Here is a 14,303-nt window from a genome sequence, read left to right as displayed (position 1 = left end):
AGTTACGTTTCCATCTCACTTGAATTGCGTCGGTCATGAAAATGGCGTGAAGATGCAATGTTTTTCGGCGTCTGAGAAAATTTTAAAGATGTTTGAACACAATCATCAGAAAATAATTCTGGAAAGCAATCTGCACTAGTTTCAAACTGGATTGTCATGTGTGCCACACCTCTCCAATTTTTTTCAGAATCGTAACTCCACTGTATGTCACTGTCCATTTTACATCACGCTTGTCCTCAATTGGGTCACGGATGAGGTGCGGGGATATCCCGGTTGGACCGGTTGCCGTACAATCGCAGGGTTTGTACCGTATGGACACTCCCATTCGCACTTGTTGACCCACTCGTAGCCAGTCAAGAAATGATGCACACAACCATAATTTGTTGGGTTGGCTGACAAGTACACAAAATGATGAAATGTGGTGCTTTAATAGGAAATACATTAACAGGGAAACATACCTTGCCGGTGATAGATTTTGTTCCACGGCATCAATACATTTGTTCCCGACTGCATTTATCTTTTTCTTTTTTTTATGTACCGTACTCTTGCGTTTAATGGTTCCCAGATGGACCGTATTTATTCCTGATTCGCCATGCGTTCCGACTCGTATCCTGCGTGCGGTGACGGAGCGCTGTTGTCATGCTTTTTTATTGTGTTGGTGTGACACGAGCAGATCAATAATTCAACAGATGACACGCCGGCCCTTTGGATTACAAGGCAATCTAAAGCAAGGACATGGATTGGCCCGTTTCTCACCGCCGCCTTTGGCGCGGTTTCCCAGGAATGTGTGTGTCGTATCATAATTGTCGCCTGTTGTCGAATGGCTAATAATATATATTTGGATGCGTACCAATGGCCCCAATGCAACCAAATGCGTCACAGAACGAATCTCGGGCCGGTCTGAAGCTCTGAGCCGACTTATTTTGGGACTTTTTATTTGAAGCATGCTTCAGCTTGATCAATTGAAACCATTAATGCCGCCTGAGGGATGGATTTGCTTTTTAGGAAGAGTTTCATTCGTCAGCTCGACGAGTATTGATAGGCTGCATTTCTGGAGCGTATTTAAGCCGTAGCGGAAGGACTCTTTTTCTTTTTCTTTTTCTTTTTTTTTTTCGTGGTTGGCATCGAAATGCATCACGTGTGGCGTGAATCACCGCTGTCGAGGGTGCGATGATTATTTCACTATCCCCTCCCTCATTGTGAGACGCATGACTCCGAGCGTAATGTTGTGTGAAGACTTGCAAACAACATCTGTGGCAGTGGCAAGCAGGCACTCCCAACCGCGGGCCCCCGCTCGCCTGCCAAATCCGCCCACATTACCTCTCAGGTCTGCTCAGCCACCCCCACCTCGTTGTGCTCCTTTAGAAGGAGCCATCTTTCATCCGGACTATTGATGCACACCGGGGCTGATGCAGCACTACTTGACTGGAACCGGGCTGGCTGTAGCGTTGATGCGCATCAGTACCCGTCCTCGGACCCCCGGGAACAAGCACGAGTTGTAATTTTGGTGCACTTTCAGGACTTGTGCGGCTTTGTTTCCCTCTTTGCATCTGTTCCCAGAGGGGCTAGCGTGCTGTTTATGCTGCCACCCTGCAGAAGCTTCTGCAAATGATGATAAACCGCAGCTCGTAGATCCTCTCGGATGATAACATTCCTGCGTTCAGGAGCGTTTCTCCTCTTCGTTATCTCCAGTGACCACACACCAAATGCAATCGGCTCAAAGGAACACCGCATGCCATCACTGACGCCAAGAACTCTTTAAGTGCTCACGGTATGGCTCTCCCTTTTGAAATGGGCACGCCCAAATATGGAAGTCGTTGCTATCAAGTCAAGGGCTGTAATTGAAAGCCATCTCCCTATCCTGTGAATATGGTCAAAACAAATGGTTGCCACGTTTCAAGAAATGAAAACACTTTTTTTCCATCCCGATGGATGACTTAACTAGTTAGCAGCACTTTGTCGAGGCTATTAATCACCATTTAAATGCTCATCAGCGCTGTCTTAACTCATTCAGTATCAGCCAATTCTAGACCAAGTCTGACAAGACGTTTAAAAACGTCTTTGGGAGTGAACGAGTTAAATGACAGACGTCGCTCACCTCATTTCTCCGAGACAGCCGACGACTGTTCCTGTCTCACTGGGTTACATGCTCAGAAGAATCGGATTGGCTCGCCGGTCCGGAGGAGGAAAGCTCAGTCGATGCAAAAGGGTGCTGAACAAGCAGCAGCCCAGAGAGAGATTGATGGACGATGCTGTCTAGACTACTGTCAGCACCTGCTGCATAAAAACAACCGACGAGACACACACACACAGTCTATGGGAGTCTTGGCATATACCTGTCCATTGATGAATTGATCAGGGGTTGGGCAAGACCCCCTTGTTCCCTTTCCATCGTAATTCTTCATCTGCTCAAAATAAAAAATGAATCACCTTCTGTCCAGCTCTGCCGTTCGATCTGAATTTTTGATGGGCTGTTTCTGTACTCAGGCATTGTTCGTGCCTGCATCGAATAGAAAGTGTCACCCTGTTGGTACTGTAGCGGTGTGGGACTCGGTCTCTTGTTTTTCCACATCTAAAGTTGGAAGTAGTAAATCGAGGAATTGTGTTTGTAGGTGTGATTGCATCGGCTGGCGAGCCGTATTGGGGTTTTCATGTGCGGTTAACCGATGTGATGCGAGCAACCCGTTCCCCTTTACTGGTCTGGAGAGGAGAAATGCAGCGCTTGTTTCTGTGCTCAAGCTCTTTTTTTTTTAAATGGGTAGGGAAGACTGTGGAAGATTTTCTCCTAAGTAAGATTTAGGACCCCCCCTGCCCATCTTTTTTTTTTTTTTTTAAATAGAACATGACGTCCAATGCTGAGATAATGTGTGCACAGAAGATTGTGTCAGTTGTCCTTACACTAACAACATACCATTCTGCATGTCCATGCGAGCCAAGGGCGGGTCGTCGTGAGTGATGATCGTGCCCCCCCCCCCCCCCCCCCCCCCCCAGCAGAGCCGAAACCCTTCGGTGTGCTGACGGGACTCTTTTGCCACAACGGATTAAACTTTTATTGAAGCGGTCAAAAGAGATGATGGCAGCCTGCCGCGGCATCTTGCAGACTAATAGCACTTTCCTCACAAGGCCTCATACATCAAGCCTTACACAATCCCGACAAAATCTACAGAACAACCGACAAAAGAGGTCACAATCGAGTGGGGGCGGCGTTCGAGTGGAAGGCGATGGGCTGCGTGGTGCCGAGTGGGGAAAAATAGAGTCAAGTCAAGCGAACAAACGCGACAGAGCACAGGAACGACTTTGTGATGGGGGCAAGGCATTTTGTCAATACGGAGTTTGTTATGAGGCATGTCGGCAGTGCCGCCCAAACATCCCCCCCCCACCCCCCAATTGGGAAAACTCCACACAGGAAAACCAGAGCGGAGATTCAAAACCTGAGACTTAGAACTGTAAGGGAGGCAAGTATACATTGCCGCCTTAAATGTAAATAGATGTACTTTTAAAAATTAATTATGCAACAATTAAGTGAAAAACACTTCGTGCGGCGGTAACCATGTGTTGCCTTCTTGCGTCAAACTACTTCATCGCGCCTCAATTAAAATGTCGGAGCCGTTTTTCCTGATTTTGCGCTCTTAGCGGACACGAATGTCGTCAACCCACCCCTCGTTTTATGGCACAGCCAAAACAGACCGTGGCAAAAGCGCACTCATTTGTACCACTTGACAGAAACACGGCTTAAAAAAATCTAACCTCCCTGCACAGCCACTAAATCCCACCAATTTTAAGTACTATCCTATCATTAAGAGGGACTATGTGAACATTTCTTTGCCATCCTGACCCAAAGCGAAGCAAAATACAAGCTCACTGAAGTCTCTGCTAAGCATTTCCCCAGTGGCTCTGGGTTCAAAAAAAATTAAAGGAAGCTCGAACAGAATCCGAGCAAGAAGCAAATGGAGGTGTGAGGGAGCCAGCGAGCGGAATGAAGCCGAAGCTGGGGGGGGACAACGGCAGCGCAGCAGCAAAGGTGCTGTCGGGCAGGTGCACGGAGGCAGAAAGGCGCCCATCTCGGCGTGTCAATTATTTATTTCAGAGTCTCCATTTATATTTATAGCTGCCGCCAGTTCACTCGAGGATGAATACGGGAGGATGCACCTCCGGGCATTTTTGATTCTCAATTTCGTGCACATGTGTGAAGAAATTGGAGCGTGTGGAGGAAAACTTGAAGGGACAGAGTCGGAGGGTTTCTTGCTTTGGAAACAGCCTTGGGGGGAGGAGGGGGGGGGGGGGGGGGGTCTTATGTAAGGATTTCAAATAATATGTTGCAGTTCTTCTAATTCAAAAGATGGATGTCAGGGGGCGGCCATGTTGTTTACATCTCGATATCACCTGCTCCCATGCCCGCCTCGCTTTGGAAAAAAAAAGATTTTTCGAGTGAGCGTAAAATAAATGGAGATGTCACTTTGTGCTGCGGGGATTGTTGAGGTCACAGAGCAAAGGCGCCGAGGTTCAAAGACAAAGAGTTGAGGTAATGTAGCAGAAAGTGATGAATCGGTGGGAGCTGTGTGTTACGGCTCCATATAAAAGTCTTTCTCTGTATTAGTCAGGACTCGGATCCCTTAGGGAACACTTTTCACCCCCTGCCTTGGTTTCTACAGCCACCATCTTTCTTCCAATTACTACCTCCCTGGCACCCACTTTACCAACAACACCCTCTTTATTTTGACCCTCCTTTTTTTTTTCCTCGTACGGTTTCTGAGTCGACCACCCCCTGCCTTCATCTCCTCTGTGAAAGACAGAGAGAGAGAGTTATAGAGAGAGACCACCTTGGCTCGTATTTGAAGGGGATGGTGGGTTTTTTTCTTCCTCAGCCAGGGTATAATGGGAGTCAACCGCAGATCGTAAATTCTGGGATAGAAGATGAGTGAGGTGAAAAAGTGAGCGTTTAAAGGCCTAGGCTGAGCTGGGAGTTTTATTAGGAGCTTATTGCTCGAGAGGCAGCAGAGCGCACCGTCACTCCTAACTTTTTGGGATAGGATCATCGAGATTGCTTGCAAACGCGTTTTGATGTGTTAATTGGAACCGCTGCGAGGTGAGCCGTACTCGTGAACGCTCGGGCCCGGCTTAATAATTAATTGATCATCGCTGATTGATCGGGTCTTGAAGCAACTAAAAGCGGTGTAGCTTGTACTACATGGCTCCGGTCAGCAGGGGCGCTGTCCGTGATGTACTTGGTGGTGTGCTGGGTGGATGTGTCCAATATATGAATCTTTCAAGATTGGGATCATCAGTTCAGCACAGATCTCCACTAAGGCTCCATCAGATTAAGTATGAAGCAGCAAAATTGAATATTTCAACCGGCAATAAACAACTGCCAAATAGTGCTCTCCATTTTGCTCCATTTAGTTCAAGATGGAATGTTTCGAGAAGGCATTCGAGGATTATGAATCGACGGAAATGTGATTTTTGCTCTCTCCTCTGAAGTCCTCCGCGGCCATTGTTTGTCATCTATCGCCTTGTCCTCCGGTGTTGGTTCAGCATTGTCCAGACCGCTCAGGGAAGGTTGGCGCTCCCTCTGTAGGGTTATGACAGGCCCTCCCTGACAACCCCCGCACCCGCCCCCCCACCCTCCAACCTCACAAGCTCATCCCATGCACCCCAGGCTGGTAAAGGTCAGCCGTCATTGGGATTCATTCCAAAGGGGCAGAGAACAGAACTGACAGGTGTGGTTTGTGTGCAGTACAGACAAAAGGTAGATGGATAACCCGGCCCTTTTTCACGCCGTTAATGATGGCCAAGGTTCTTTGCGTCATCGGCTTTCCTCAAAAAATGATGTTCCTCAACTCGGCTGCGTATAAAATAAATGCTCATTTTTTTGAAAAGAAATGACGTTCCTGCCATATAAATTCTGCCCGAATACAATAGACTCCACCCCCCTCACCCCTCCGTGTCTCACAAACACACACTCACCCCCAACGCGGAGCCAGTTCATCACCCTCACTGACGCAGCAAATTTAAAAAGCCGACCTTGACACGTCTCGGCGCCTGGATCCACCTTCACTCATCATGAGGCATCTCAGGATGGCAGGTGAGGCCGTTGCTCGGGCCCGCATTTTTTTAGTTGGACGTAAAAAGTCATAAAAGACGAGGGTGATGGATGCTTTTTTAAATTTTACTGCTAATCATGTGTCTCCCAGTTCTAATTAGAAACTTGTTTGCATAAACCATTACCACCAGCTTGCCCCCCACTAATTTGATGTGCCTTCATTATTGTGTGTGCGTGTGTGTGTGTATGTGTGTGTGTCTCTCAGCAAATTCTCTGCAGTGAGAACCTTGGAGGCAAGGCCAAGCGTTTCAATGCCAAACTGTATTGCAGTTGCAGGTTGTTTTTTTTTCTGACGTTGTCGTTATGTCGGACAAGTCGTTTGGATTTTGCGGCAGGCCGCACTCGCGCGGCGTTGAATACGCTTCCCCTCGCTCCCCGTCGTTTGTTTGCTCAAGTTTTTACTTGCCGCGCATGCACGGCAAATTCTCCCGCTGGCAATTAAGATAATAGAAGACAAAATTGACATTGTGGCGCTAACAGTGCCCCATGGCTGCCTCGTAGCTCAGGCTATTAAACAACAGGCGCAATTACCTGCCTTGCAGACGTCGGGACACGAGGGTGTCACTCTGAAGACACTTGTCTCTCATCATTTGTTTACACTTGGGCGTCTCCAGCCGCAGTTTGTTCTATATTTATTTGCCGAGGCTCGTCTGCCCCAGTTTCCGGTATGTTGCTCCCAGGTTATAACCCCTGTCGTATTTTTCCACTGATGGCAAAATTGGTTGACTCACATGGCTCGTAGGGCGGGCAGTGTGGTTCAGTTCGCGCTCGGTGATGGCGTGAATGGGTCTGTCTCTGTACGGACCCAGTGATTGACTGGAGATCCCAGTCTAGATTGCGCAATGCAATTGAACAGCGTGTCTGTGCACCCAAGCGGTTTCCATTTCTAGGCTCTGACTTTATATTTCGAGACACTTGGCCTGCAGCCTTTCATCATTCTATTTTGCAGTTATCGAGTTATCGGGAATGGCCTGATGCTGGTTATCGTTCCATACCGTTCTCTGTGCTGAAGATTTTTGCAATTCATATTTGCCTTCTCGTAATTCATGCCCTGCCCCCCCCCCTTTCCGCCTTCTTGAACTTTGAAATGTTATATTCATGTGCTATTGAAATGAAGAAAAAAGAAGCTCCTGAATTTAAATGCCCGACGTACATTGCCTGAAATGTGTCATATCTTGAAAAGAGAAATTCAGAAGTTGACCTTCCTTTAAAGGGAGTCTGGCAACATCCTTAACCTTAAGGTGACACGTTATCTCAATCACCGGAAGTTGTTAGCGATTAGCATAGCTTTGCGCTATGTCTTGTTATTATTACTCTCATTCTGAGTTTGTTTCGTGTACAATTCAGCCATGATAGCTGTTGCTCATCACGACATGTGTATGCGCGCGTGTGCGTGAATCGAAAAGTAGATCTTCGGTGAAAAAAGGTTGAGCGCCCCTGCTCCAAGTTCTTTTATTTTTCTTTATTGGAACAGGAGATTTAAAGTTAGTCGAAAAATAAATGCCCTTTTTCCTGAGGTCTGTAGCAAACACGCGGCACCTGGCTGATGATTTGCAGGCAGTGGCAAATCCGTTGTGCCCCAGAGTTTTATTTATGATGTTTTATTCTGACATGTTTGACCTTAATCGTAAAACTGCAGTTCTAGCGATTTGGATATTGCACTTTTGTCACATTTCAATCTGATTTTGATTAATCGTTCAGTGCCAGGCACCGATTCACACTCTTTTTTTTTCCCCCATTTCATTTTATTTTTTGTGTTAAATCTGAGTCTTTCACATCCGTCCCCTAGGAAAAGGCTGGAAATATGTTGCGAATCGCTCGCCTGGGCCAAGAAAATAGCCAGTAAAGCTGCTTAGAGTTTATTTGTGGGCAAAGTGTGGTGGCAACAGCTGCTGCTAAATTGCAATGCTTTTAGACACCATATTGCCCAGAAAACTATCTGAGGGTGTTGCCACCTTCGCCGTTATTGTCGAGGATCAGACATTACTACTACTAAAAGTGGTTATGTGGCTTGACAGCCAACATTTGATTGAGATGAGATTTAATGAGGTTTTCGCCCAATCGTTACCATTTTGGCCATTTTTGTATCACGGCTATAAAGTACTGTAATGTGCAGCGGGCACCGTTTGGGTAATTTGCTGTCACGGTGTGACCTCGAAGACCTCCCAAAGCAGTCCGTTTGTTAATACTGGTCGTTAATCACTTTCCGCGCTCACCATCATAAAACTGTTCTCCCCTTTGTGCCGGCGGTATTTTAAACCACAACGTTCATAAAGAGGAGGAAAAAAAGGTTCTCTGTTAATGCTCTGGTCGTTGTCATTATTTTTTCCTGTTTCCTGTCCTCTACCTTGATGCTTTTGCAAATGTGGAGTCAACATGTGGAGTTTATCCTTATGATTAAGCTGAAGTCTTGTAAGAGTGCTGGAAGATTTTCTGCGGTCTCGTGTGACATAATGCATCAACGTTTTTTTGGTTTGTTTGTTTTTTTTAATCCTCAAAGTCTTGGCCAATTTCCAAATGGTGCATCTGCCAGGTCTTTGACTTTTTTTTTTTTTGTGGTGTTGTGGGATCAACATAACGTTAGATTAAAATAAAACACGTATTGGCATTTTCAAAATATTGCGTTGCGTTGGCATACGTGAGGAGTGGGAAAAAAAAATAAATTATATTCGTGTTGGAGAAAAAGCTCCCATGGCTGAGCCAGAGCGGTCATGTTAGTGTAATGGAAGCCATCCTCAGCTGAGCTCCATGCATAATTCAGCGGCGGACCTCATCTCGTCGCTTATTGCCGACTGAGCCAGCCAAGCCTTGGTGATGGATGACCTCCGTTGCCAGCTGACTCACATTGAAGATTCACTTGCTAGGACCGAACACAGGTCATCGCTGATGACCCCACCGCGTACCGCTATCCGGCCCCCCAGGGCCCTCGCATGTTGGCGTGGCGTTCGTGGCGCAATTCAAACACCGTGCCAGCCGACATCGACCTGACAACGCCCGCTGCAGGGTGAAGGCTGTTTTCAAATCCAAGGCGAGATGATCTAGGAAACATTTTTAAATGGTATTTTCTGACTCTTTCTGATGATAATATCATTTGATTTATTTTTCTTTGTTGTCGTCCTATATGATCCTCATTCTATTATCGCCACAGTCCGAGGAAGTGCACATGACTTTGAAGTTTTCTTCGCGCAACGGAAGTTAACTTTCAAATAGAAGTGGAATTGTTCTCGCCGTCAGTGTTATCTTAATATTCCCTCCGATGCCACCTGGCAGCGGCTGTTCGCCTCATCCAGCGGTTTTATATTTAGCGGTTTTAGTGTTCTGAACATAAACCTCATTACGGCTTTCAAACACAGTGAAAAAGACTGCCTTTTTTTTTTGTTAAGTCCCAGTCGTGTATTAGCGTCTGGCGAAGGGCCCTCTCGCAGATCTTATTTTCCATCATAACCCCCCCCCCCCCCCCCCGCTCAGCACATCCGAGGCCTGCGTTGCTATAAGAGCAGTGAGGTCAGTCGCAACAGCAGCGGCATTCATGAACGACTCTTCCGATATCCGTGACTGCGCATCTGCAACAGAGGAATGGAAGAGTCGACGTTGACTGGGAATTCGCAAACAGAGAGAGAGAGAGAGAGAGAGAGGGAAGAAATTTCATCTGTGCTGCACATTTGACAATAGTTGTATCCAATCCAAACACCCGCTAACCTGCTGCCTTCATGACCTGACCGCCCTGCAAAGCCATAACAGCCAACCCCCCCCACCCCCCACAAACGTCTCTCCAAACTCCAAGCGTCTCTTGGATGAGAAGTGTTCCAAAAACCTCCACGCCTTGATTCAAGTCGTCCTCAAATACCATGACCTACATAGCCGAGAAACCTCACGGTTTGGTCAAGTTCATCACAAAACCGTTCGGAACAGGTTGGCGGTGGCTCCGGAAATCGTATCACGCTGACACACTGTTCGCAGCATTTCCCGTACGTTCAACGTTCGCGATTGTGTTGCTATGGCAAAGCCAGACGGGCTAGCGTCAGCCCCGCGTCCCCGCCGCTGCCAGGCGAATACGCTTTTGCCACGTGCTGAACTCTCGCCGACAGACACACGAGCGACTCCGCCGCGTTGTCAATCAAGCGCCACCGCCTACCGACGCCTCTCGGCGAAAGTCAAAAGATGCTCGGTATTACTCCGGATTGCTGTGGGTATGCACACTGGCGCACTCTGCGCTCGTATCTGCCGGTCTTTATCTCGTCGCGTGACGGCACCCGGTCGCCTTGGCAAGGCTTTGTCAGTGAAGATGACAGGGAAGGTTGCTTCGTCAACGCGGCATGCGTCCATCTCCGTTCCCCCCCCCCCCCCCCCCTGCTGCTCGAGGATGAAGGAAAACGATGATCGAGGGATTTTTCTTCCGTTCCCATTGAGCTCGCCGTTATCACCTTGACAGATTTGCGCTCAGTCGTGGCTCCGGGGATGACATCGGGTACCAAGCATCTGTACAATGTTGGTTTGAGTCTCCCGTTTTCCTGTGTCAAGCGTTCAAGACTTGAACATTAAAGCCATGCGATCCTGCTTTGACGTCAGACTGGCTCGGACCAACCCCAACTAACCTCACTCTTGTCGCTTTTGTATTCTTTCCGCAGGGCACAACTTCAGCAAAAGATTCCGAAGGGACTTGAAGGAACTGGCGAGAAAGCCGGGGAAAGGTTGGCCAACGCCGAGCCGGGCGGAGAGGGCGGTAGTCGGGCCACCGTCGGGCAGACGCCTGAACATGCTCACCATGCTGTAGCGAAAGGAGACAACGCTGGCTCGCAGCCTGGAGAGCACCCCGAACCCTTTTTTTTACCGTCCCAGAAATCCTTCCTCTTGTCTACCGTCTGTCCAAAAATGCCAGTGCTAAAGTTGGCACTGCGTTACATGTGGTGACAGGACACTAGCGGGACCGTCAGGTAGCCCAGCGGGTCGTTTGGGGGTACGAGCACATCAAGGAGGCAATTTCGGGCGGGCGTGGTCACACCATGCGACCCTGGGCGGGTTCATGGCGTTGGATCACCCTGGTGCTGTTGGCCTGGGGGACGCTACTCTTCTACATCGGCGGCCATTTGGTGAGGGACAGCGAGCACCCGGAGCGCTCCAGCCGAGAGCTCTCCAAGATCCTGGCCAAGTTGGAGCGGCTCAAGCAACAGAATGAAGACCTGCGGCGTATGGCTGAATCGCTCAGGTAAGGGGAAGCTGCAACGGATTTGCCAAAGCGAACCTTGATTATTGGTGCACTGTCGATTATTAGTTGACTTGAAATGACAAACATGAGCACTCAGTCAATGTCCAATTGATTGTGGGGAAAAAAATCTGTCATTTGGCACACAAGCGTACACAGCGATGTGATGATGATGACGATTTTTCTTTATTTCCCCCAATTTGATCCACCTCCGTCGGTTTATTTGGCGAGGCGCGCGGTCTAACAAACAGATGTCGTCGCAAAAAGTTTCATCAAAAGCCAATCAGCGGTGGCGCAAATGCCCCGTGACAAACAGAGATGGATGGTCACGCTCCTCAGCAGATTTTAGCGCCGTAGCTTCGGAATACTTTGGCAAACTACAGCCTTGTCGTTTAAGCCCATTAACCACGCGGCATCTTTCTCACATTCAGGAACTGCCTAATGGAGAGACAGATGGTTCTCCTCCTACTCCTGTATGCTGACAGTGTTTCTTTTTAACACGTTAACAACAGGTCCGTGTTTTGGTAAAGCTTCCGTGGGTGCGTGTGCATGAGCGGGGAGCCCATTGGTGTATCCTGATGTGAGCAGGCGTTCACAGGGAGCGCACGCTTCAGATGTTGCCCGTGCCGCGTCTCTGTGATATTCAGATTCACTTTGACGCGGGGCCCTCATCAGTGTTCCCAAACGCTCAAATACACACACACACACACACGCCTCGCCGCAGACAGCCGGTCCCCGATTGAATCTATCGCTTTTTGTAATTCTTCACAATTGCCCCGGCAACAAAAGGTTGAATTCGTTGGAAAGTAAAAAAACAAGAGGGTCTTTCGGCCGAGCGGAGGTCCAGATGGATCTCTGACACACTTGTGTGATTGTTGCTTATTGCTAAGATTGTATTCACAATTTCGAACCAGGGCTGCGCAGCCCCTTGTTGCTTCTCTTGCAGTCTGCAGCAAAGCCATCCAAAATCACCCAACGCCACCTTAAGCTCGCTGAGCCTGTTTGCCTTATATTCTTAGTCTCAAATGCTGTTTTTCCTCGCCGCGATATCTACTGAGCTTGGCTCGGCTCTGCCCTGCTTGGCGCAGCGTTAGAGCAGTCTGTTTTTCCCTTCCAAAATAGTGCGACGCCACGCTGAACGTATCACAAGGAGAAACTCCTTCTCCTGCATGTACCTGTCCACACGCGGAGAGACACGTTTTGTTCTACCACAAGGACGACTGCAGCGTCCAAACTATTATCTTCCATGATGAAACCAAGGCTAAAGTTGTTGGCCATTGTTCCAAACTTTTGACGTCTTTATGGAAGCCAGAAAAATGTTAACGCCTCCTAAATCTTACATTTATTTGAGCTGAATCAGGGACTTTTTAAATGGTGGCTTTGTTTGTGACAAGGGCTCTGCACGAATCTGTGGCGTCTCAAATTGAGAGGCGACTGCACCATTTAAAAACGAATACTGAATCCATTATCACGTGAGGATGAATATTAGCGTATTGTCGTATCTACCAGTGTCGCAGAAATATGGAATAATAAATATATACATACGCGCGTGACGTATTCGAGAGCGACATCCGGCAGTGTTTTCACATGGACGGGAATATTTAGCCGGCGAATGAGCGTTCTATTTAACGGTTAAGCGGTCAGTATTACAGCCCATCTAGGCAGCGTATCAAGTTCTTTGTCGTTACTTTGCTGTTGGTCTCTGATTCCAAGAAGAAGGCGGTATGCAAACTCGGACTCCGGTTGGCCTAATGCTAGCTCACTGGTATGACAGACACAACATGAATGGACAGCATGGATGGATTTAAAACCTGACAAAAAAAAAAAAAATCCCAAAACAAACCATTTGCCCATTGTACAGTGAAGGATCCTGGAGGTTAAAGTAAGTTATTTTCAACTAAAAAGGAAAACCTTCCATAGGCCACATAGAGTCTTGGTCCACTCAGATGTTGAGCACCAAACATGCAGGATAAGCAGTCAAGATAACCATTCAGAGATGTCCCAAGAATCTCACTTTAATCGCATGGGTGGGGAAAACGCTCACATTTGGCCAGGCTGCCTTTATGTGTGTGGACGACAAGTAATAAAAAGCCCGTCGACAACTCCTCCAGCACCTCATCCAGGAGTGCCTATTATCCTTAAATGACTATCTTAATAGACGCGGAGCGAGCATTATTGCACTGCCCGTCATCCCTTTTCACAGCCCCCCCGTCTAGGCTCACCGCCTCGCACCACCCTTCCCTGCTCCTCATTTGCATCGCCTCACCACCAAACTGCTGATGGAGGCACGGCACGCGGCCAGACTGCCGCCCGCAGACCTTTGTCACGGACCCACTGACTCGGTAAAAACTCACTAGCTTTCTGATTGACTAGCTCAGCCCACGTCTGACCCAATTCGCTGCCTGCGATGTCCTCCGGGTTTGGACTGGCAACATGAATGTGTCAGTGTCAACAAACCGAGACGCTCTTTTTGAAAAGCATCCCCCGCTGACTTAAGATATTAAAAACCTTTCTGGACTGTTTCATGCCATGCCCGCTTCTCTCATTGAAATTCAGATCCATCAAACTTACATTAATGGAGCGGGCTCCTACTTTTTGCGTGGAGTTATTGAAACCAGCAACCCGCTGAGAACGAGTTACGGTTCAACTTGGGTTTGAACTTATTTCATGCGATGCACAAAAGAACAGTGTTACGCAAGGCTATTACACAAAACACTTGAAGGGGTCGTGTTGACTTGAGCCCATTTGTTTGTGTGGATTATTGATTCGCACATCACACGTTATTAATTTGCGCCATGTAGCAATAAGGCCTCAAGACTCTTCCTTTATTTATCCTGGTCAATGGATTCCTGTGCCACTAATGCATCATTTTGCGTTATTGAAGGCTCTCCATCATTTAAAAAAAAAAAAAAAAGGATCGGGCGAATAAATTAATCGGTCAATGCTTCAAATTAGTATCACCTGCCTGGCCTTTGGTTAGTCAAGTCATTAACAAGTCCG

General features: G+C 47.8%; 1 protein-coding gene across 2 annotated transcripts in view; it reads left to right on the top strand.

The window, feature by feature from the left end:
* The window catches only part of fut8b (fucosyltransferase 8b (alpha (1,6) fucosyltransferase)), a 91,561-nt gene that overhangs the window by 47,039 nt on the left and 30,219 nt on the right, over positions 1–14,303 (top strand). For both annotated transcript variants that reach the window (XM_086100856.1, XM_086100855.1), the window contains one exon: positions 10,729–11,306. In XM_086100856.1, the coding sequence (XP_085956982.1) occupies positions 11,104–11,306 (203 nt within the window). In that variant the 5' untranslated portion in view covers positions 10,729–11,103. The remainder of the gene's footprint in view (positions 1–10,728; positions 11,307–14,303) is intronic.

Source organism: Hippocampus guttulatus, chromosome 20 (assembly GCF_054856545.1).
Source record: "Hippocampus guttulatus isolate MCC_2025c chromosome 20, RoL_Hgut_1.0, whole genome shotgun sequence".
Classification (NCBI taxonomy): Eukaryota; Metazoa; Chordata; class Actinopteri; order Syngnathiformes; family Syngnathidae; genus Hippocampus; species Hippocampus guttulatus.
This window is presented reverse-complemented; position numbering and strand designations above follow the sequence as displayed.